The following is a 22,464-nucleotide window of genomic DNA, read 5'->3' as shown; positions in this document are numbered from 1 at the left end:
ACAACCCAAATGAAAAATGGGATACAGAGTTAAACAGGGAATTCTCAACAGAGCAATCTCAGATGGCCAGGGAGCACCTAAGGAAATGTTCCACATCTTTAGTCACCAGGGATATACAAATCAAAACTCTGAGATACCAATCAGAATGGCTAAGATAAAAAACTCAAGTGACATTCTGGCAAGGATATGGAGCAAGGGGAACACGCCTCCATTGCTGATGGGAGTGCAAACTGGTACAGCCACATTGGAAATCAATTTAGCGGCTTCTCAGAAAATTGGGGATAGTTCTACCTCAAGACCCAGCTTTATCACTCCTAGGCATATACCCAAAAGAGGCTCCACCATCCCACCAGGACACTTTCTCAGTTTTCTTCATAGCAGCTTTTGTCATAATAGCGAGAAACTAGAAACAACCCAAACGTTCCTCAACTGAAGAATGGGTAGAGAACAATGTGGTAAATGCATACAATGGAATACTACTCGGTTATTAAAAAGAAGGGCATCGTGAAATTTGCAGGCAAGTGGATGGAACTATAATATATCATCCTGAATGAGGTAATACAGACGCAGAAAAAAAAACACATTGTATGTAGTCCCTTTTGTGTGGATATTAGCGGTAAAGTACAAGATAACCGCGCTACAATCCACAGAAGCTATGTAACAGGGAGGGTCCGTGGGAGTATGCTTCAGTTTCACTCAGAAGGGAAATAAAATAGACATAGGAACTGGATGTAGAGAGGGAATGGAATGGGAGAGGGGAACAGGGTGTGAATCAGGTGTGGGGAGAATGGGTGTCAGGGGTAAGAGAACTGAGAGAGAGAAGGGAAGTCAGTGGGGGGGGCATATGGGGGTTTGAATATGATTGGCTTAGTGAGTGGCACTATTTGGAGGTGTGGCCTTGTTGGAGGAAGTGTGTCACTGTGGGCGTGGCTTTAAGACTCTCGTCCTAGCTACCTGGAAGCCAGTCTTCTAGCTGCCTTTGGAACAAGAGGTGGAACTCCTGGCAACAATGTCTTCCATATCCCTACTAAGATAGCCCCTTAATCCCCACTTAAAGCATTCCACTGCTTTCCAAATTCAAAGTCCCAAAATCTACAATCTTTTAAACAAAAGCAAGGTCAGGCCTATCACAGCAATACCCTAGTCTGTCTTAGTTAGGGTTTTACTGCTGTGAACAGACACCATGACCAAGGCAACTCTTATAAGGATGACATTTAACTGGGCTGGCTTACAGGTTCAGGGTTTCAGTCCATTATCATGGAGGCAGGAGCATGGCAGCATCCAGGTAGAGGTGATCCTGGAGGAGCTGAGAGTTCTACCTCTTGTTCTAAAGGCAGCTAGGAAAAGACTGGCTTCTAACAGCTAAAGACAAGGGTCTTAAAGTCCATGCCCACAGTGACAAATTCCTCCAACAAGGCCGCACTTCCAAATAGTGTCTCTCCTTGGGCAAAGCATATACAAACCACCACAGGGAACATCTCTGAGACAAGCCAGAGATCTGGTACAGGGAGGCTCCTGGGGAGCTATGGGGAAGACCCTATCTGAGACTCCTAGCAGTGGGAGAGATGGTGCCTCAAGTGGTCACCTCCAGTAGCCAGACAGGACTTCCAGTGGAGGGAGGTGGACACCGACCCACCCAGATTTGCCCTATATTTAAGCTGTGCAGAAATAAAGATAGAGCAGAGATTGAGGGACTGTCCAACTAATGACTGGCCCAAATTGAGACCTATCCCATGGGAGAGAGCCAACCCGACACTATTAATGATCCTGTGCTATGGTTGCAGACCGGAGCCTAGCACAGCTCTCATCTGAGAGGCTTCATCTAGCAGCTGGTGGGAACAGATACAGAGACTCACAGACAAACGTTAGGTGGAGCTCAGGGAGTCTTGTGGAAGAGTCTAGGGAGGGATTGAAGGAGGTGGAGGGGGTCAAAGAAAACATAGGAAGACTTAACGGAGCCAAACAACCTGGGCCCATGGGTTACGGAACCATCAACTAATGAGCTTACAGGGGCTGGACCTAGGACCCCTACACAGTTGTAGCAGATGTGTGGCTTGATCTTCGTGTGGAGGCAGGGGAATTGCCATGACTAGCCTCAGTGGAAGAGGATGCACTTAGTTCTGATGTAATCCGAGCTACCAGGGAAGGTTGGTACAGGGGTGCGGCTCCCCTTCTCAGAGGAGGAGGGGAGGGGAATGGGGTTAGGGAGAGAAGGTGGGATTGAGAGGAGAGGAGGGAGGGGGCCTTCTATCAGCATGTAAGGGGAATACATTAATTAATAGACAAATAAGAGAATTGCCAAGGCACTGGTGTCTCTTCACAGTAATAGAAACCCTAAATAAGACACTTTGATGGACAGTCAAAGTCCTTAATTTATTATAGTTTATTCAGTATATTAAATATTAAGGGTGGGCTGAGATACATGAGATATATGCCTTTGCCTTGAAAAATATGGCTTACCATTGAAGGCCTACTTTGATTTTTTTTTTAACGTTGATACTACTTTTCAAATTGCTTCCGTCTCTAATAAATATCTGTATCCAAGAGAGTGAGGCTAAACCCACATATTTCCTCTGGAAACTAAATGCAAATTCTCAGAGCTTCTCCTCAGCGCCGGGCTCTGTCTGTTCCTGCTTTGAACGATAAAACTGAAGCTCGATCCCATCTGTTGCCAGAGAACTGCGAACACATTTTTAGGTTACACTTGCAGCACCCTTACTGAGTCCTGTGTGGTGAGTGCAGCCCTGTAAACTTAGGTCACTGCACTGGCGCTGGTGATAATCCCTGCAACCTCTACTGAGGTTCCCCTTAAGTAGCCTCACTCAACCTACGGTTAGGATACTGTAAAGGGAGTTTTTCAGTTCTCCGATAGTGTTTTTGTTTGTACAGGGGTTTTGTCTGTTCGGTTCTGTATCTGGAATACAGGGGGTCTTTTCCCCGCCCTGAGCAATGAGCCAGCTCCCCCCCCCCCGGAGTTGGGGACCGAACCCAGAGCCTTTCTACCACTGAGCTAAATCCCCAACCCCTAGTAAGCGCTCTACCACTGAGCTAAATCCCCAACCCCAGTGAGCCAGCTTTTATTTGATAGAAATTGCGAGTTGTTTCGTTAATGACAGTTCTCCCATATCTGACAAAAGCCTGAGAATTAATTCCCGTAGATACGTGCTTCATCCGTATCCTTTTCTCTTATCGTTACCGAATTGTATGGTCCTATGATCATAGGACCATACCTTTCCTTTCTAACTTGCTCCCAGTGGGCTTCATTTCTCCCGTCGTACGTCTTTCTTTTCATTTCCGTCTGAAAGTCCTTCTAAATAAAGTCCTGAGTATAAAGATATTCACTTCCTCCTCTCGGCTAGGAGGTCCCTGGGAGTAAAGTGGCGTTGCTTCTTTATCCATTCGCACTTAGATCTGGCAAGGATTCCACTAGAGGCTTGATAAATATTGCTTAAAGTGAACTAGTGGCTCACTATTATATAATTGAAAGGAACCATGTGGTGATTTGAGCAACGCTATTTTTCTCTTCCATGGTAAGGTGAAAGGAAAGAGTGTCAAGCCAGGCGTCATCTACAGACAAGAGGGGGGATGATGCTTCTTATGTGAACTAAGGACACGATGAACTCAACCAAGTTTCTTATTTTTAAACCCACTGATGTTGACTACAGTGTTTTCAGTATATATTGTGTGTGTATGCATATATATATACATACATATATATATATATGTATATATATATATATATATATATATATATATATATATATATATATACACACACAGTTAAGTCTGCCTTTCCGGGTACTACATCGAGAAACAGTGATTTGGAATGTTTGCAATGGAAGGTCTGATGCTTCTGTTTTTCTCAGTCTGAACATTAAAAACATGGCCACTGAATTAATTCACAATGGCCCCCTGACACCAAAGTGATCTGGGACATCTGGCAGGGAATACTAGACCTTCTTTTCTCTCAGAAATGTGAAAACGTGTCAGGAAGCCATTGAACTTAAGACTGTTGACTTAAGCAAGAGTGGTTAAAAGAAATCTAATTACATGAGCAGTGTCTTTCCATGACTATTACTCTAGTACTTCCAGGTCTTGATTCACGATCGATATCATGATGACAAACAAGCCACCATGGGAACTCCTTTTTCACCCTCATGGGATTTACTAGAATACAAAATGCCACCAAGGTATTTGTGGGTATTGCAATTTAGGATAAGATATAAATAAAATAAGATTTTGATAGGATGGCCTTTTAATGACCAGTTTTTTTCCATTTGATCCAGTCTGTAATTTCTTCCTTCACAATGTCTTCCACACTTCTAACCTTGTAGGAATAAATCCTCATGACCTCATCCAGCAACATAACGGATCTACGGCCTGCCTCTTGTTCCCGCCATTTGGATCGAGTTGATTCTGTTAGAGTGTTTCCATCATATCAGTCCTTACTTTAAAGAGGGAATTTAGAGACTCAGACTAACTTCTCATAGCTGAGTAAATTACCTGCAAACTTGGCTTCTCATAATCTCCTCCCTCCTGCCTCCGAGCCTGATATATCAGAGTACCCAATGTTGCAAAATTGGTATTTACCACCAGTGTTAGTTTTGATTGTCCTGTTAAGGTATCTGAACTTGCATGTAACAGGACATGAGGTATAGTTTGCGTTTGATAAAACTAAAACTATTTCTGTTGTATGCTGAAAACAGTTGAACCTTGACCCACCACCAGTGCTGCCTTTGTTTGTCCCTTTTTAGAGAAAGGTGACTGTTTATAGTTAAAAAGAGGGAAGCAAGACAGACAAATAGCAACTGGTGGTTAAAAATAGACTTTAAATACTCCTGGATATAATAACTATTAATATTTTAGAGCTTAGTATATGCTAGCCCTATAGACATGTATCTTATTTGATACCTAGAATGGTAGCTCAGGACTATAATTCTACTACTGCAGAAGCTGAGGCAGCAGAATTGTGAGTTGAAGCCTGAGAATCTGTCTCAAAACACACACACACACACACACACACACACACACACACACACACGTCATCATCAATAACAGAGGAACCCATTAATTATCAACTCTAGAACAGATATTATTTTTCCCATTTTGTAAGTACTTTGTCCAAGATCATATTAGGAAATCTGGCTGATGCATGAGTTTTTAACCAAAGAACTAGTAATTTGAGATGGAACCTAAAATCAGTGTTCAGTCTGAGACCTAGAAATGTTACTGCTAGGATAGCTATCAGTTCTCAACCCGTGGGTCCTGGTCCCTTGGGAGTTGTGTGGCCTTTTTCACAGGGGTCACATATCAGATCTCCTCCATATTAGATATTTACATTGTATTAATATAGGTATTAATATCAATAGCAAAATTACAGGTGAGAAGTAGTCATGAAATAATATTATGGCTGGATTTCATTTTCATTTCATGCTGAATTTTATTTCAGCACGCTATGAGGAGCTGTATTAAAGGGATGCAGCATTAGGAAGGCTGAGAACTACTGCTCTAGAAAATAACCAAGACTGTACCAGATTTAAGTACAAGAAAGAATGCCTAATTAGAAGGGAGTTTTTTCTTTTTTAATCTAAAAAACTGATGCTTTAAACTAGCTAGCTCCCTCTTACTCCACTCTACAAAGAAAACCTACAGGTTAACAGGGCAACACTTTATCTTAAGGCAGATGGTTCATTCTATCAATATACGTTTCAAAGAATTAGTGAGGGGTGGAGTTCTTGCTATGGTTCTCTTGGGAATGTCTTACATAAACCAAACTTGAAAATATTAATGGTAAAACATAACAGCCCAAGCCGGGAAGACCATAAAAACAATCAATGTCTCAGCACTAAAAGTGAAGCTTCCAGTAGAAATGCTACCACAGCAGATAAGTAAAGATGTAGTCATAATTTTTCTCAACTTACTTTAATGAGGGCTCAACCTCCTCTCTAGCCCACCACCCACCAGAGGCGGTGGAAAAGAACAGTTGTTAGGACACGGGGGAAGTAAACCTGTTTAGAAATAGTTCTTGGGGGGACAATTCCAATTATCGTTGTCAGGATATCAACAGTCCAGTCCACTAGCAGACACCAAATGTGAATCAGCAGCTTCAGCCCAGTCCACTCCACAGTCACTACACATCAACCAGCAAGGGCGGTTCAATCCAGAAGACACCGCAAGGCTTGCCAACCGGGTGAGGCTTTGGAAGTGGCAAGAAACTGCAGGAACCTTAACGGCAGTTCTTTGATGAGTTTCTCTCTATGGCACCACCACAAGGGGAGCTCAGCAGTGCAATGTAAGGTGAACCAATCATGAGGTGAAGCCAAGCAAACCAATGCTTGAGCTCCCATGGTCTGTGTGGTCATATTTATATTCCTTCTAAACATCATGCCTTCTTTCCCCTGTGTTCTCCAGCAAAACATCATTTGACATAACTGGCTTTCCAAGAAACCAGAAATTTCCACTTCATAGAGAACTGACCAGAAGCGCAACAGAACACTGAAAATACCCATGTCTAGTGTTTCAAATGTAAGGTAACAATATATCTGAGTTGTCCCCACAAGCTCATGAGAGCCAATAGTAAAACCCGTGTCTTACCTGGATCCTAAGCTCGTATTAGCCATGATAAGAATTCATACCATGGCTACTAGGGAATGCTATTAATCAGGGGCCCTGATTACTATACTAGTATGTGTTGTGACTCTTAAAGTATACAGTGCTTTTAGATATAGTTAGGCACATTAAGAGAGGCATCTCTGCCCCAACATGTAACAAGGACACATGTTCCACTATGTTCATAGCAGCCTTATTTATAATAGCCAGAAGCTGGAAAGAACACAGATGCCCTTCAACAGGTGACTACATATAGAAAATGTGGTATATCTACACACTGGAGTACCATTCAGCTATTAAAAACAATGACTTCATGAAATTCTTAAGACAAATGGTTGGAACTAGAAAATATCATCCTGAGTGAGGTAATTCAATCCCAAAAGAACACACATGGTATGCACTCACTGATAAAGTGTATATTAGCCCAAAAGCTCAGATAACCCAAGATACAACTTACAGACCACATGAAGCTCGAGAAGAAGGAAGATCAAAGTGTAAATGCTTCATACCCTTAGAAGGGGGAACAAAATACTCACAGGGGAAAATATGGAGACAAAATGTGGAGCAGAGACTGAGGAAAGGCCATCCAGAGACTGCCCCACCTGGGGATCTATCCCATATACAGACACCAAACCCAGACATTATTGCTGATGCCAAGAGTTGCATGCTGACAGGAGCCTGATGTAGCTGTCTTCTGAGAGGCTCTGCCAAAGCCTGACATTACAGAGACAGAAGCTGGCAGCCAACCATTGGACTGAGACAGGGTCCCCAATGGAGGAGTTAAAGAAAGGACTGAAGGAGCTGAAGGGATTTGCAACCCCATAGGAACAACAACAATATCAACCAACCAGCCACCCCAGAGCTCCCAGGAACTGAACCACCAACAAAAGAGTACCCATGGAGTGACTGATGGCTATACCCTCTTATGTAGCATAGGACGGCCTTGTAAGGCATCAAAGGGAGGAGACGCCCTTGGTCCTGTGAAGGCTGGATGCCCCATGTAGGGGAATGCCAGGGAGGGGAGGAGGAAGGGAGTAGGTGGATGGGTGGGGTAGCATCCTCATAGAAGCAGGGGGAGGGATATGGGATGGGAGTTTCCAGAGGGAGAACTGAGAAAGGGGATAACATTTGAAATGTAAATGAAGAAAATAGCCAATAAAAGAGAAAAAAAATCACAAAGAAAGGAGAGAGGCATCTCCTCCAAACGGAAAAAAAGAAGGAAAAGTGTTCTTGGCAACTAATTCTACTCATGTCAATCAAATGTATTCCAGAACCGAGTACTGCAACACCCTGGGCACTTAAATAATGGGTATCCTTGGAGCAGACCCAGGCTTTAGAACACTGTGGTTATTCTAAAAGCCAACAGTGCTTCCAATACATAGGTTTAAAATACCTCAGGCAAAGGTTTTTTTTTTTTTTTTTAAACAGTTAACAGTTGTTTAGATTTAATTATCTCAAATCATCAATGGTTACCTGAAGCAACACTTTCAAAAGAAAGAACCAGAATAACTCCTTGCCATTTTCCTCTCCAAACCAAGCCTAAGTCTTTGGGAATTGGTGTATTATTCACTCAGCTTTCATGATGAAAAACAGTCGAGAAAGTCAACTTAAAAGGAAGAAACATTTATTTTGCCTCACAGTTGCAAAGGCAACACTGTATCCTATCACTTTACTTTGTTGATTTTGGGTGTGTGGTTAGGTAGCACTTCACTGTAGGGAGAGTGTGTTGGGGCACGCTGTTCATCTTGTGGGGCCAGGAAGAAAAGAATGAGGGAGAAAGAGAGAGAGAGCGGGTGATTTCTCCTTCAGGGGGACACCACCACTAACCTCCTTCAGTCAGTTAGACTCCATACCCTGATGTTTGACCACCTCCAGGGCCACGTGTTCTTGACCTAGATTTTAGTATGAGCCACTGGGAGGCATTTAAGATCTGAATGTTAAAAGGTACAATTGTACAGTTTGAGATTATAGGCAGTATATTTGCATATTTATGGTAGATTGCTCCTACGATGAGGTTTAATGGTCTACATGTCCTAGTGCTCATGTCGGTCTGTAATGTGCCTTTTAACTTGGGCTAAACCTAATCACTTGTTTTGGAAAAGTAAACTAATGAAAAAAACAGTGGATGCTTCTTCCGCTGTCATAAAAGATTGACTCCCAGGCCAGTGGGACAGCTCAGCGGGTAAAGTTGCTAGCTACCAAGCTTGAAGACCCAAGTTTGATTAATTCCCAGGACGCATAGTGCAAGGATAGAACGACTCCCATAAGTTGTCCTCTGCGATACCACACTCGGACTGTACCCTGCATACAATACCCCCCCCCAATAAGTATTATTTAAAAATATACTGTTTTATAAGGACTAGCTTTTGGCTAATTTGTCCTTGCTCTCTTGCTTGCTGCTTCCTTGTTATGCATTCCAGGTCAGGTGACAAGGAACTGAGGGGATCTGAACCTGGTCTGAACCTCTTGAGGGCTTAATGTAGGGGGAGGAGCTGATACTAAAATCTGGCTCCCTGATTGTTTCTTGATTGTGTCAATAAAGACTGCAGAAGCCAATTGCTGGGCGAAAAGAAAAGGGGGGACTTCCGGGTCCCAGGGGGAAGAGGAGAGAAAGAGAAAGAGAGGCTTTTCAGTCAGACTTTGGAGGGAGATGTAAAGCCTGGGGACAACTGAAATGGTGGCCGCTCCTCTACCGGAGGAATCTGACGTAGAATAGCTGATAAGTTTAGGGCTATAGATTCTGGGCCCAGCAGTTGTGTCATCTGGCTGGTTTTAAAGTATTAAGGCTGTCTGGTGTTTTCCATCCGCGGCGACGAAGGTGGACAAGAGAAAGAGCATAGGTTGTTAGAGGATTGGCAGCGCTAGCCACTGCCCGGTGGTTGGTTGGTGTAGAGCGATCGCAGCTCGTGGCGTTCATTGGAAGAGTATGAGCTGGCGGGTTTGGCAGAGCTGAGTGAGATTGGAGCAGCTTGGTGAGTTAGCTGTGGGTGAGGCGGCCATTGGTGGCATTGATCTCCAAGCGTGCTGCCGCCACTGAGCACCGAGCGAGAGTGCATTTAAAATTACACGCAACAGGTTGAATGCTCAGTTTCTAGAATGAGTATTGTTTTCATCTAGCGATTACTGAGGTCTCAGACAATACTGAAGCCGACGTGAGAACAAAGGTGGCTGAGAAGTTAGAGGGAAAAAAAAATCAAGTTTGGAGATTATGAAGAATAAAATTCTGAGCTTGCAGTAAAATCATGGACATAATATTTTTTACTATGTCTGTAACTGTAACTTGACTGAAGAGATTTTGAAGCAAATATATGAGAACAATATTAGTATTACTAATTGAGAACAGATTTGTCATTTAGTAGTCAATGTGGTGTTTGCATTACTAATTCACTAATATTTTCAAGGGTCTGCAGAGATGGATCAGCCATTAAAAGCACTTGCTTCTCTTCCAGAGGACGAGAGTACATTTCCCAGCACCCATAACTACCTGTAATTCTAGCTTCAGAGGATCAGATACTCTCTTTTTGCTTTCTTGTGCTTGCACCTATGTGCACACACACACAGAATATATTCACACAGCTCTACACATATTAATGTACACATACACAAAAAATAGTACAAACAAATCTTAAATGAAGAAACAAACCCACAGTAGTCAATGTTCTTCAACATAAACCTGCGGGCATAGAGGATGGTTTTTCTAGAAGACACTGATCACATTAATTGTGATTCAAGACATATTCATTTGAAGTAACTTTTAGCAGATCACCATAGTGCCTTGGTGTTTGTGTACATTACCACATGATCTCTAGAATTCTTTGAGTCTTTCTACAACCTTTTAGACCAAGCTGTTTTTTCTTAAATATTAGCTTTTTTAAAAGCTTATTCTTTTTAAAAAAATATTTATCTTATGCATTCTGTATACTATATATTGTAGCTGTCTTCAGACACACCAGGAGAGAGCATCATATGTCATTATAGATGGTCGTGAGCCACCATGTGGTTGCTGGGAATTGAACTCAGGACCTCTGGAAGAGCAGTCAGTGCTCTTAACCTCTGAGCCATCTCTCCAGTCCCCATACTCAGCTTCTTCATTTTTTGCTCTATTTAAAAGTAAAGATAATGCACCTTTCTATAGTCAAACCTTAACCCAGGTTTGACTGCCATCAAGAGCTCAAAATGCAGTCCCCAAAGGTCAAATCAACAAAATTACAACACGGAAACAATGGTCTTTTTCTTTCCAACCTAGTCCAGAAGACTTGTTCATTCTTTTTCTCAAAGGTATAAATTGCTCATCTTCAAAGGCCTTGGTTTATTACTGTTTTAAAAAACTTGTAGAGGACTGTATGACAGAGCCCATGATAGTCAAAGGGAAAGAGAACTGAGTAGAATAGAGTGGTGCTTTTTTTTTTTTTTTTTGGTTCTTTTTTTTGGAGCTGGGGACCGAACCCAGGGCCTTGCGCTTCCTAGGTAAGCGCTCTACCACTGAGCTAAATCCCCAGCCCCAGAGTGGTGCTTTTTTGAAGTGAATTTCAGAGCACATACATGAGTTGATAGGGGGAGTTCAAGACCAAGAAGGCACATGAGAGGTATACAGCACAGCAACCTCCGTAGCTCTCAGTCTCAGTTTCTTTTCCTGGAAGTATCTAAGGGGAGGCATCTACCTCATTCTTTCTCTCTCTGTACGCAACCCTCACTCCTAGGCATGGTGGGAAAAAAGGGAAAAGGTTGGGATGTCAGGATTTTGGTGAAATTCCAGAGTATAGAAAGTGGGAATGAGGGCTCTTTAGTTTGTTTCTAACATCTTAATTTTTGTATTTTTGTATCCTGCCTTTGTACCAATTTGACTAGGTCTAAAATTAGATATGAAGGCCGCACATGGAAATGGTCCAGCTTCTTCTTCCCTTTTCATTTCGCTGCAGTTTGAATGAGAAGGTGACTCGCACAGTTAACTAGAACTGCAAGTGCCTGTGCGCTTGGAGCCAACTCTGTTTCTGTGGGAAGGTTTGTTGAGGTGGTAGGCAGCTGGTACAGATGCCTGTCTGCAGGGCTTGTGTGTGCTACCTCTGATCAACATTGCATGAGCAGAGGGCTTACTCAGAGAAAATAATTATCTCAATTTCTTTGTACCTCATAATCACCAATTGAAAAAAACAAAACAAAACAAAACTAAATCCAGGCCAAAGGTAATGTAGAAACGTGTTTTGAACTCTTCTACCTCTCATGCGATGTAACAGTAATGAAGCTAACGACGTTGTAAGTGGACCATATTTACCCGTTACCTTCATCCACAGTCACACTCTCCTGCTGATGCCTTCTCACTGTCATAGTTCTTTCAGCTGTCACACCAGCTTGACTGGGGTCCTTAATTCCCAATTTTAAGTGGCCACCGAATCTTCCCGCATATGCCTCCAGTTCACCTGTCCTTTCCTTCCTTCATTTTTCTTGTAACATACGTGATGTCTTACTGTATAAAATCCACTGTGGTAAGCACAGTGTGAATAGTAAGACAGACGCAGTTGTTGCCATTACGGTGAGCTCCAAACAAGACAAGCGAGTGAGTAAACAATTTCATACTGAGTGTGTAAGCCTTTCTGGCGAAAACGGTATAGGGGATTCGTGGAGACAAGTCTAACTTTGGGTTACCAGAGAAGACTTAGTAGGTTATTAATGGCTTAGTGATGATATTAAGGTTCAGAAAAAAATACAGGCAGAAGAGTCCTTTAGGCCTATTTCACACATTTGAAAATCTTGTATTTAATATGCATATCAAATACAAATATTAAGTATATTAAATAACACACACATATGAGGAATAAAGGAAGGCACCTGATATTAATCTCCTGCACTCACCTCTCTCCCCCATCTCTCCTTCCCTATCTATCTTAGGGCCTTCTAAAGGATTACTTTCCTTGGACATAGAGGGTATTGAGGGCTAAGAAGGGCTATAATCTTTCCACCGAAAAAGTTCCAACTACTAGCAGTTGCTCTCAAGTATACAGTGCTATCCCAGTTGCTCCAGGCTCTACCTGTCAGACTCTCAGCTAGGAACTCATGCAGATGGCTCTTGTCTGAGCAGTTCCTTGGCCATCTTTCTAGACTTTTCAGCAGAGCCATAGTGCTTTGACTCAAGAGCCGAGGCGATTAAAGATCACACTCTAGGAAGAAGTCACTGAAAAGTGAGTTCAGTCTTTTTCTGTAGTCATGGATCAAGACCCTTTTATTTATACGTTCACCAAGTTCATTTCAGTTGTTTCTTACAGCACCCAAGACAAAAATAGGGCTGTTTCATGTGAGGGGAAAGAGGGGAAATATTTAAGTGTACATATTACCAACATAATCAGAGGTAGACGGGACAAGTAAAAGGTGATACTCTGACAGCTTTTCTGGGAAGGTATGGGCTCATTCTGAAGAAAGCGAGTTGAGACCAGAAGGATGGAAAGAAGCTCGTCTTTGAAAGGGGCAGAATAGAGTGCACAAAAGGAGACCACATCAAGCTCTTCCCAGGAGCCCCGTGCCCTCATCTCCTTTTCTTTCTTTCCAGTTTTCTTCTATTAAAAATAGATTTTTATGCACTATATCCCACTATCCTTTCCACTTCTCCGGCTCCTCCAAGATCCTCACCACTTCCCTTCCCAGCCGAATCCACAGCTTTTCTGCCTCTCCTTAGAACACAAATATGCATCTAAATAATAATAAAATAGTAAGGTAAAATGAAAAGAAACACACGATATAGGACAAAACAAAAGAAAAAGCAGGAGAAACACATACAGATGCAGAAAAACACTCATTCGTTCAGTGAGGAATTCCAGAAAAACAGAAAACCTGAAGCCATAAGGTATATACAAAGGACCTGTAATATTAAAAAAAAAAAAAAAGGCCCTGACAAAACATTCTGAGACAGAAACCTCTGAAGATGCCATTGAGTTTCTTTTGTGTTGGCCATCGATCGCTGAGCATGGCTGTGCCTTCAGGTCTTCACAGCCCGGCCATTCTCTCCAGACAACTCAGTCTTCTTAGTGCAGCCTGTTTCAGGCTGGCTCTGCTCCTGGCAGAGCCCTTGGGTCTCTGGTTGGCAAGTGTGGGTTAAATAAGCTGTCCAGCACAAGACTGAAGAATTCCCATGCAGGAGCTCGACTGCTCTCTCCAGGAACGCCTATATCCGAAACCCTTCGTTTTGCTTTCCTGTTTTAGTCACCTGTTTATTTTTCCAGACCATGTTGTAAGCTTTAGCTCCAGTAAGGTCAGAAGGTCAGTTAACAACTTCACTAACACTCTACCTGGCTCTCAGACATGGCTGTCTGCATGCCAGGGAAGCCCGGGAGGAGCCTCCCTCTCCCGAGAAGGGGCCTGGATGACGTCACCAGGGCGGAGGGCTGAGTGCCGAGCGTGACGTCACGAGGGCGGGTCGACCTGTCGTGAGGTCACCGGGTGGGCGGTACCAGGCTCGAGCCCCAGTGTCGTCACGGGCGGGGGCGGGCCTCGAGCGTGTCAGCGCAGCCGAATCAAAACAAGCCCGAGACCCGCCTTTTCCCTCAGGCTCCTCAGCTTCTCGCTCCGCTCGCGGGCCCGTTGCGCCCGCGCGGCTGCGAGCCTCGGGTGGCCGCGCGTGGCCGCGCCGGCTTCTGCCGGGGAGGGCGCGGCGGCCGGAATGGCGCGGCGCGGGCCGCGCGGCGGGGCGGGCGCCTGAGGAGAGCGGCCGGCCCGCGCTCTCCGTGGCCGCCGAGGCGCCGCCGCGGGGAGCCACCTTCGTGGGCGCCGGACACCGGGACACCCGCGAGCGGGTCGGGGAGATGCCCAACCCCAAGAACAGCAAAGGCGGCCGCAAAAACAAGCGCGCCAACAGCAGCGGGGACGAGCAGGAAAATGGAGCCGGGGCCTTGGCGGCGGCGGGTGCGACAGGCGCGGCGGCCGGAGGGGCCCTGGCGGCGGCGGCGGGCTGCGGGGCGGTGTCGCTCGGCGCGGTGGGCACCGGCGGCGCGGCGGGCCCGGGAGGTGCGGGCACGGGCGCCGCCAACGCCACCATCGCTGCGGGGGCTGCAGCCGCGGGGGACGCCAAGAATGGTAAGACGACAGCGGCGGGGCGAGCGCCAACTTCCTCCCCGACGGGCGGGCGCGGTGGCGGGGCCCTGGGTGGCGCGGGCGGCGCGTGGACAATGCGAGTCAGGAAGTGCTCGCCCCGCCCCTCCGCCCCGCGGTGGCTTTCCCTTCGTGGTCCCCACGCGGAGCAGCGTGGACAGCGGCTGCGGGCCCCGCGGCGGCGCTCCGGTTCGGTGCCTACTCCCCGTGGTGCCCGCGCGGGCTGAGAGTGAAGTGTTACTGGGTTAGGGGAGCGAGCCAGCCAGCAAGCAAGGAAAGGTGCCCAAGTTAGAGTGATCCGAATGAAAACTTACCCGATCCACCCACCCACCTTTGCCCCCAAAGAAGAAAAACCTTAATTCGCAGCAGATCTCTCTCTCTCTCTCTCTCTCTCTCTCTCTCTCTCTCTCTCTCTCTCTCTCTCTCGTCTGTCTCTCCTGTCTCTCTCTGTCTCTCTCTGTCTCTCTAATCTCTGTCTGTCTGTCTGTGTCTCTCTGTCTCTCTGTCTCTCTGTCTCTCTGTCTCTCTGTCTCTCTGTCTCTCTCTCTCGTCTGTCTCTCCTGTCTCTCTCTGTCTCTCTCTCTGTCTCTCTAATCTCTCTCTCTCTGTCTCTCTGTCTCTCTGTCTCTCTGTCTCTCTGTCTCTCTGTCTCTCTCTCTCTCTCTCTCTCTCTCTCTCTCTCTCTCGCTGTGTTGCCTGAAAACCTTAATTCCCAGCAGATGTGTGTGTGTGTGTGTGTGTGTGTGTGTGTGTGTGTGTGTGTGTGTGTGTGTAGTCCTGATTGCCACAGGTGGAGAGGCCAGAGATTGAGAGGGTGTGTGTGTGTGTGTGTGTGTGTGTGTGTGTGTGTGTGTGTGTGTTGGGGGGGTATTCATTTAATTCTCCTGTCTCGCTTGAGGAAGGAAGAGAATCTGAACTTGACTTCCGTTCCCAGCCTAGAGGTTTTTGTTTTTGTTTTTTGTTTTTTGTTTTTTTTTAGGTCCCTTGTCTAATTGTTTCACGTTTGTTTTTCTAAAGAAGCCCGATAATTTCACGAGCACTTAAACGATCCTTTAGAAGGGAAGAATGTAGGTAATAGCTAAGGTGTGACAGGATTTTTCTCTTCTTACTCTGGAGACACTGTTTTTTGTGACCGGATGCTTGACATTTTATTTGGGCGGTTTTTAAACTTTTTCTTGTCAGGTGGTTAGTTTTTCAGAGGAAAGAATGTATATTTTCATGAGAGTCGATGAGAATCTTTATAATAGTTATCTTTGCTTTTTAACAGTGTTCAGTTTCCTAGGCCATTCTCTATGTAGATGAAAAAGGGTACTTAAAAGAACACCACAGTGGTTCCCATAGGAGATAGACTACAGGCTGTTGGATATGGGCCCCACTGGTTGAGCCCCTGCAGTTTTGAAATAGGAAGATTTGTTTATTTATTACCAGGAGCAAACTTACACGTTTGTAGGTGTTTGATAATACTTTTGGCTAGCCTGTGCACATTCTCGCTTTCTTATCTCTAACCTTCCTTTTGATGTGACTGAGAAGATACTTAGACTCTGCACAATACCAACTCAGCCTTAGTCATTTAGGGCTTTGATATCTGGAGAAAGGCCAGTTTTTCTGAACCTCAATTCCTCATGTACAAACTTGATGGGAGTGGGGGTAGAACTGGGGGGTTACACTGGTCTTTTAGAGGTTTCTTGTGAGGGAGGCTCAGAGCGACACTTTTCTATTAGGTTCCCATTTCTTGTTACTTTAAAGGTTTATCATGTAAGGTCAATAAAAGTTCGTTGCAGATAATGGTTGATGAATAACAGCTATTAGTTACTCGTTTAAAATATTTAAGATAATTATTAGATTATTATTTTAAATGAACAGCTATTTAATTTGCAGTGTTAATAGTACTGTGCACTTGAGAGGGACGAGGCTAATGGCTATACTCTAGTATATCCTCGGGTCTCACAAAGACCTTTGTTTCTGCCCTGCTCTACCACACTGAAGGATTTGAGTCTCACCAAGCAGTTGAGGAAGTGTTTCTTTGGTAGGTGGTTCCTCCTAGGTTGAAAACATTAAGCCAGTTATGTTATAAAGTAGTAAACTGGTAGACTTGGCAATACTGTGTCTATCTGTGTAAGGCTGTGTATTTCTTACTAGGTCTTTATTTTATTAGACATGGAAAAAGAAGCAGTGGGCCCCCAAATTGCCATAACCGGCATCTCAGAAGCTGCATATTCAAGAGCAGTGAGCTGAGTTTTATGGTGCCCATTGTTGGTGTCGCCTTGGCGAATAGTTTGAGGTGACTGGAAGGATCATCTCTCTGTTTCCGAAGACAATTTTAACAGGTTCTAAAGCCTACACAAAAATGATAGGGAAATTGTAAGAGATATATGTGTATATGTGTGTGTATACACATATTTGTGTATATATATATATATATAGTATAGATATAGGGGTGAGTTGATACTGGTGAATTTTTATAGGAAGGGGCTATAAACATGTTAACAAAGGTTCATTTTTTTAAAGTGTGTGTGTGTGTGTGCACGCGCGCGTGTGCACGCGCAAATAGCATCATTTTTGAGGTCAGAAGACAACTTTCAGGAGTTCTCTCCTTTTACCATGTAGATTTTGGGTATTGAACTCCAGTTGTAAGTGCTTTTTCCCACTAAGCCATCTTGTTGGTTCAAGACTCAATTATTTTTACATTTTAAAATTACACTAGTTGGACTCCTTTATGATTTCTAAGTATATTTCAAGTTTTTGCTTGTGATACTAGCTTTTATTATGAAATTTTCAAAAGAATTCCTAAATATTACAGCCTTTTGTTGGTGGTGGGACAATGCCTTAGTTATATAGCTCTCAGGCTGCCCTTGACCATGTTTCATACCTATTAAGATTTTCAGTGGTTTGTTCTGATCAAGTCAGTTTTTAATCTATGCTTGCATGTAAACATATTGACTAGTAGTAGTTGTTTCAGATTTATAGAGTGGTTTTGTGTTCTGGAAGTGCAGGGGCATTGTAGTTACAAAGCAAGGTCGTATTAGCCCTTAGCTGTTCATTGTAAGTATAAATAACGCCTCACTCTATAACGAAGATTGTTAGCCAGGGGAAGCTTGAGGAAACTAGTATGGTTGGAGTTGAGGCAGTTGAACTGGTTGCTATTACGCACTTGAATAAGAATTCAAAGGATGTTGTACTTCTATTTTTTAGATACTAATTTATGAAGCCTTCTTCAGGGAGTAGAGGAAACAAGTGTGGGGAAGTGCCATCGTTTCCTATACAGTACACATCTGTGTGCACATACTGGAGCAGTGTGATTGTAGGTGGACGAGATTTGTCATTCATTATTTTTAGACTCTAGTAATCAGGCAGTAGATACAACTGGTTTCATTCTGAAAGTCTGACTACATTAGGCCTCTGGCTTTTTCTCTTCAGCTCTAACACACGTGCAATTTTGACTGTGGTATATTTGGTTTTCAGTAGACCTGGTTTGCACATACTTTTATAAATATGTTTTGTGGCCGAGCAAGGTTCACTGCACCTTCATTGCCAGCACAGCCTTTGAACTAATTCTGCCTTAAGTCATTCGCCAGCTTGGTGTAGATGTAGTTAGTGTTTCCCTTGCATTTTAGGACCCATTTTAAATTAGTACCTCCGATTTCCTTGGGTAAGTTATTTAAATTCTGAGCCTGATTTCTGCATATATCAAATGAGATCATAGTACCTCCCTAAATATGAAGCAAGATAGCTAGTGTATATTAAAGAGAGTGTATTAGAACAGTTCCAAAGGAGTTTATAGTGTAAGTTATTTCAATCCTCCGAAGAAATCTCTTGAAAGAGGAAAGAGATTTATAGGCAGGAGGCTTATTGTGGAGTTCTCTTCGTTAGTGGGAGAGAAAAGGAGGCAGGACTGGACAGAGGGAGACATGTATTATAGGCACACCAGAGATATGCTGCTTTTTGGTGCATTTGAACCTTGAGATAGGTATTTAAACCTGTAAGTCTAAGAATATAAAACCTTGAAATGTGCTCCCCTAGAAAATAGTAGACCTTGGGGTTGTCTTTCTGCTGATGAGTTTACGTGGAGAGGGACTCTTGTTTTCCCGACATTTACTGGCTTCCTTTAGACGTACCCCGACATTTACATTTACTGGCTTCCTTTAGACGTACCAGGGGCATCACAGACACCAGTATGGGATAAATAAATATATCTTATTAACTGCTATATAGGTTTTATGGGACAGATTTAGGGATAACCACTGTATAACATTATTTTGATGAAGAGATATGTTCTGAATCATGTATCAGTTTCTAATTTTTTGAGTACTACCTGAGTACTATTTGAACAGGATTTATAATTTGCTTTATGTTTTGATCAGTAAGTAAACACTTTATAACTAGATTTGTAGTATACCTTAAATGGATTGTCCTTTTTTAGACATTTACTTTATTCATACATGTATAAATTACCTATATGAATCAGAAGTAAAATAGTGTTTGCCTGCTTTTCCTTCCTTCCTCCCCCCCCCCCCCCCCCCCGCCAAGGCTTTTTTCAATTGTTATTTCCTTGCTTCTGCCTCCTGAGTGCTTCAGTAATAGACATGTATCACAGCACCTGACTGGGCATTTTTTTTTTCTTTTGAGATAGGGTTTCTTTGTACAGTCATGGTTGTCCTGGAACTAGCTCTGTAGACCATGCTGACCTCTAATTTACAAAGATCTTCCTGCCTCTGCTCCCAGGAGTGGTGGGTTTAAAGGTGTGCACCACCACTGTATGGGTGGACATTGCCTTTTGAAGTTCATCTTTGGTAGAAACACTACTTCTTAGATCAGATGCTCCTCTCTTTGCTTGTTACAGGATTAGTTATTAAATTTAGAAATTAGACTTTCAGTGTCAGATTTCCTATGTCTAAGAATGTAAAATATTCCTCAGAGAACTGAAGACAGATGATAAGATATGTACATGCTAGTAATCCTAGCTAGAAGAATGGAGAATTCCAGGCCAGCCTGAACTATGTAAGAGTCTGCCTCAAAGCCATACACCAAAGCAAAAATCAGGAGACAAAACTGGCAGTTAATCTTGTAGCTTAGTCTTTTTATGAGTTTACTTCAAGCGTTTAGCTGTGCTAAATTTTAATTAATTTGGTTAATGAACTTGAAGGTAACTGAAGGACTATGTTAAGGGAGGGGGACTATGTCCTGAGGATATCGGTGATCACTCTTATACATTCTGAAGAGATTTATTTAAAACAGCGGCTCTCACCCTTCCTAACACTGCCTTTAATACAGTACCTTGTGGTGACCCCAGCCATAAAGTTATTTGCATTGCTACTTCATAACTGTAATTTTGCTGCTGTTAGGAATCATAAATATCTGATGAAGGATATCTGATATTCAACCGGTGTGAAGGGGTCTTCAACCCCTAGAAGGGTCCAGAACCACAGGTTGAAAATATTATGTTGCTTGGAGATGTAGCTCCTTGCCTGCCCTGTGTATGTGAAGTGCTGGCTTCATTTCTCAGCCCTGGTGTAGGAGTAGGGGAGAAAGAACAAAAAGAGGGCCTGGAGAGATGGTTCAGTGGTTAAGAGCTTTGTTGCTCTTGCAAAGGATCTGGGTTTGGCTCTTAGCACTCACATGGTGGCCCACAGCCATCTGGATTTGGTTCTCAGTACCCACATGGTGATTTACAGCAGTCAGTAACTTCACGTCCAGAGGATCTGACACCCTCCTATGGTCTCTGTGGACACTTGTAGACATAGGAGTGAGCGAGACACCCATACACATAAACTAAAAATACATAGGTCTAAAGAAATTTTAAGAAAGAAAAAAGTTATGATATGCCAAATTCTTTTCATATTTATAGTAAAAATATATAATCCCACCACTGAGAGATAACAAATATTAAAATATTAATATTTTATATTTTTACATACCTTCTTTCAGTCTGACATTTATTTTTCCCACCAGGAAGAGCTTCCCTAGGAAGCATTCTCTAAAGATTGTTCAAAAGAATTTTTTTGTTTCTCTGTGTATGAGGCAAGGTTTCTCTGTGTAGCCCTGAAACTTGCTCTATAGACCAGTCTATTGGATCCCCAGAAACTGGAATTATGGATAGTTGTGAGCTGTCATGTCATGCCATCAAATATTGGTCCTCTGGAAAAGCAGCTGATGTAAACTGTTGACCCATAGTATCAGCCCCACAATTCTTTTTTTAAATTTATTTATGAAGAAAAATATGTTTATGATTGCATGAAATGTTTACTCATAAAAAATCTATTACAGGATTAAGAACTATTAATGAATAATTGATAAAGGTCATTAAGTATCTAACACTATTGCTCAACTGCTATTCTGTTTTCTTCTTTCATTTTCCCAAGGAAAATATTAAATTGTACCTTAAGCAGAGTAATCAAGTAGGAGTCAGTGATAGAGGTTATACAGTGGCCTTATTGAGTTAGGAAGCACTGATCCTTTGCCTTTCCATCCTTAAAACTTCTTATATTGAGATCAAACGATAATTACATCAATTTCTTTCCTTGCTCCAAAACCTCCTATATACCCTTCTGTGCTCTTTTTCAATTTCATGGCCTCTTTTCAGTTGTTGCAGGTATATATGTGTATGTATAAGCATATATAAATGTAACCTGCTCAGTCAATATAATGTTACTTGTAAGTATATTTTTAGGACTCACGTTTTGGAATTGGATAACCAGTTGGCGTGCTCTTCCCTATGAAAAACTCTGTCTCCCAATTTCAGCTCTCCTTAGCTCTTTATGTAGGGTGAGGCCTTGTGCTCCCCGACCCCCATCCCTGCGCAGTTTAGCTTTTCTCTTGTTGACTTTGTCTGCTCATGTTGGTGAGACTGTCTGGATGTAGTTTCTGACATTACTAGGCTATGCAACCTTAGAGCACAGTTTCTGATCCTCTGTCTCTTACAGTCGTAATAGGTCCCTCGGCCTTAGCAGTGGAATTTGTTTTGTCGGCCTCTCCATTGTGACTGGGCTCCACAACTGCATTTTGATTGGCTATGGTCTTCTATAATGGTTTGCATCTATTGCAAAGAGAGATGTCCTTCATGAACAGTTAACACAGCGCTTTACCTGGGTAAAGTGATTGATTTTGAAGTCCTGAGTAGTTGGCTAGGGTTCTAGTACCAACCATGACCTCCCTCCTGTTGAACAAGTCTTAAATCAGTCAGAGAGCTTTGTTAGCTGCCGGGCGACAAGCGCCACTACCACACCCTTAGGTTCTCCTGCCACCTTGGTTGTTGATGTGGCTCAGAGGAGCCATGGTGGGCAGGATTGTTGGTTGCTTCATTCCTTTGGAAGCTTTCGTGGTGACTCCTGGTACTATGAAAACTAGTCCTCAGGGAGGAGACATTCAGGTTGGTTTCAGCTCAGGAGCCCCTGGGCCCTGTGTCTGAAGTGCATGAAATCTTCCTCACCTGGCAATAGCAATAGTTTGTAATGTTTGGGGCGCCTCTTGGACACTTCCTGATCAACTAGATGTCTTCAAAAGAAGGTTCTTAAAGGGAGTATTTTCAGCTCAAAGAGCTTATGTGTATTATAGTTTCTTTTTTATTTTATTTTTTTTTTACTTATTCACTTTACATCTCATTCACTGTCCCTATTCCGATCACCCCCTCCCATAATCCTTTCCCCATCTTCCCTCCCCTGCTCCTCGAAGCAGCTGGAGGATCCCTGGGTATCCCCCAACCCTGACACTTCAGGTCTTTATGAGACCAGACAAGGTAGCCCAGCTAGTAGAACATATCCCACATACAGGCAACAGCTTTTG

General features: G+C 43.3%; 1 protein-coding gene across 5 annotated transcripts in view; it reads left to right on the top strand.

Moving 5' to 3' along the window:
- The first annotated feature begins 14,108 nt into the window (after nucleotides 1-14,108).
- Heca (hdc homolog, cell cycle regulator) overlaps nucleotides 14,109-22,464 on the top strand; it is a 49,921-nt gene continuing 41,565 nt past the window's right edge. For 2 of the 5 annotated variants that reach the window (XR_010052133.1, XM_039112451.2), the window contains exon 1: nucleotides 14,127-14,670. Coding sequence is in view for 4 of the 5 variants with exons in the window: in XM_039112451.2 (XP_038968379.1) it covers nucleotides 14,400-14,670 (271 nt within the window). In the remaining variant the exon portion in view is untranslated. 5 annotated transcript variants of the gene reach the window in all.

Source organism: Rattus norvegicus, chromosome 1, assembly GCF_036323735.1.
Source record: "Rattus norvegicus strain BN/NHsdMcwi chromosome 1, GRCr8, whole genome shotgun sequence".
NCBI lineage: Eukaryota > Metazoa > Chordata > Mammalia > Rodentia > Muridae > Rattus > Rattus norvegicus.
The sequence above is the reverse complement of the archived record's forward strand: the minus strand, read 5'-3'. Positions and strand labels throughout refer to the sequence as shown.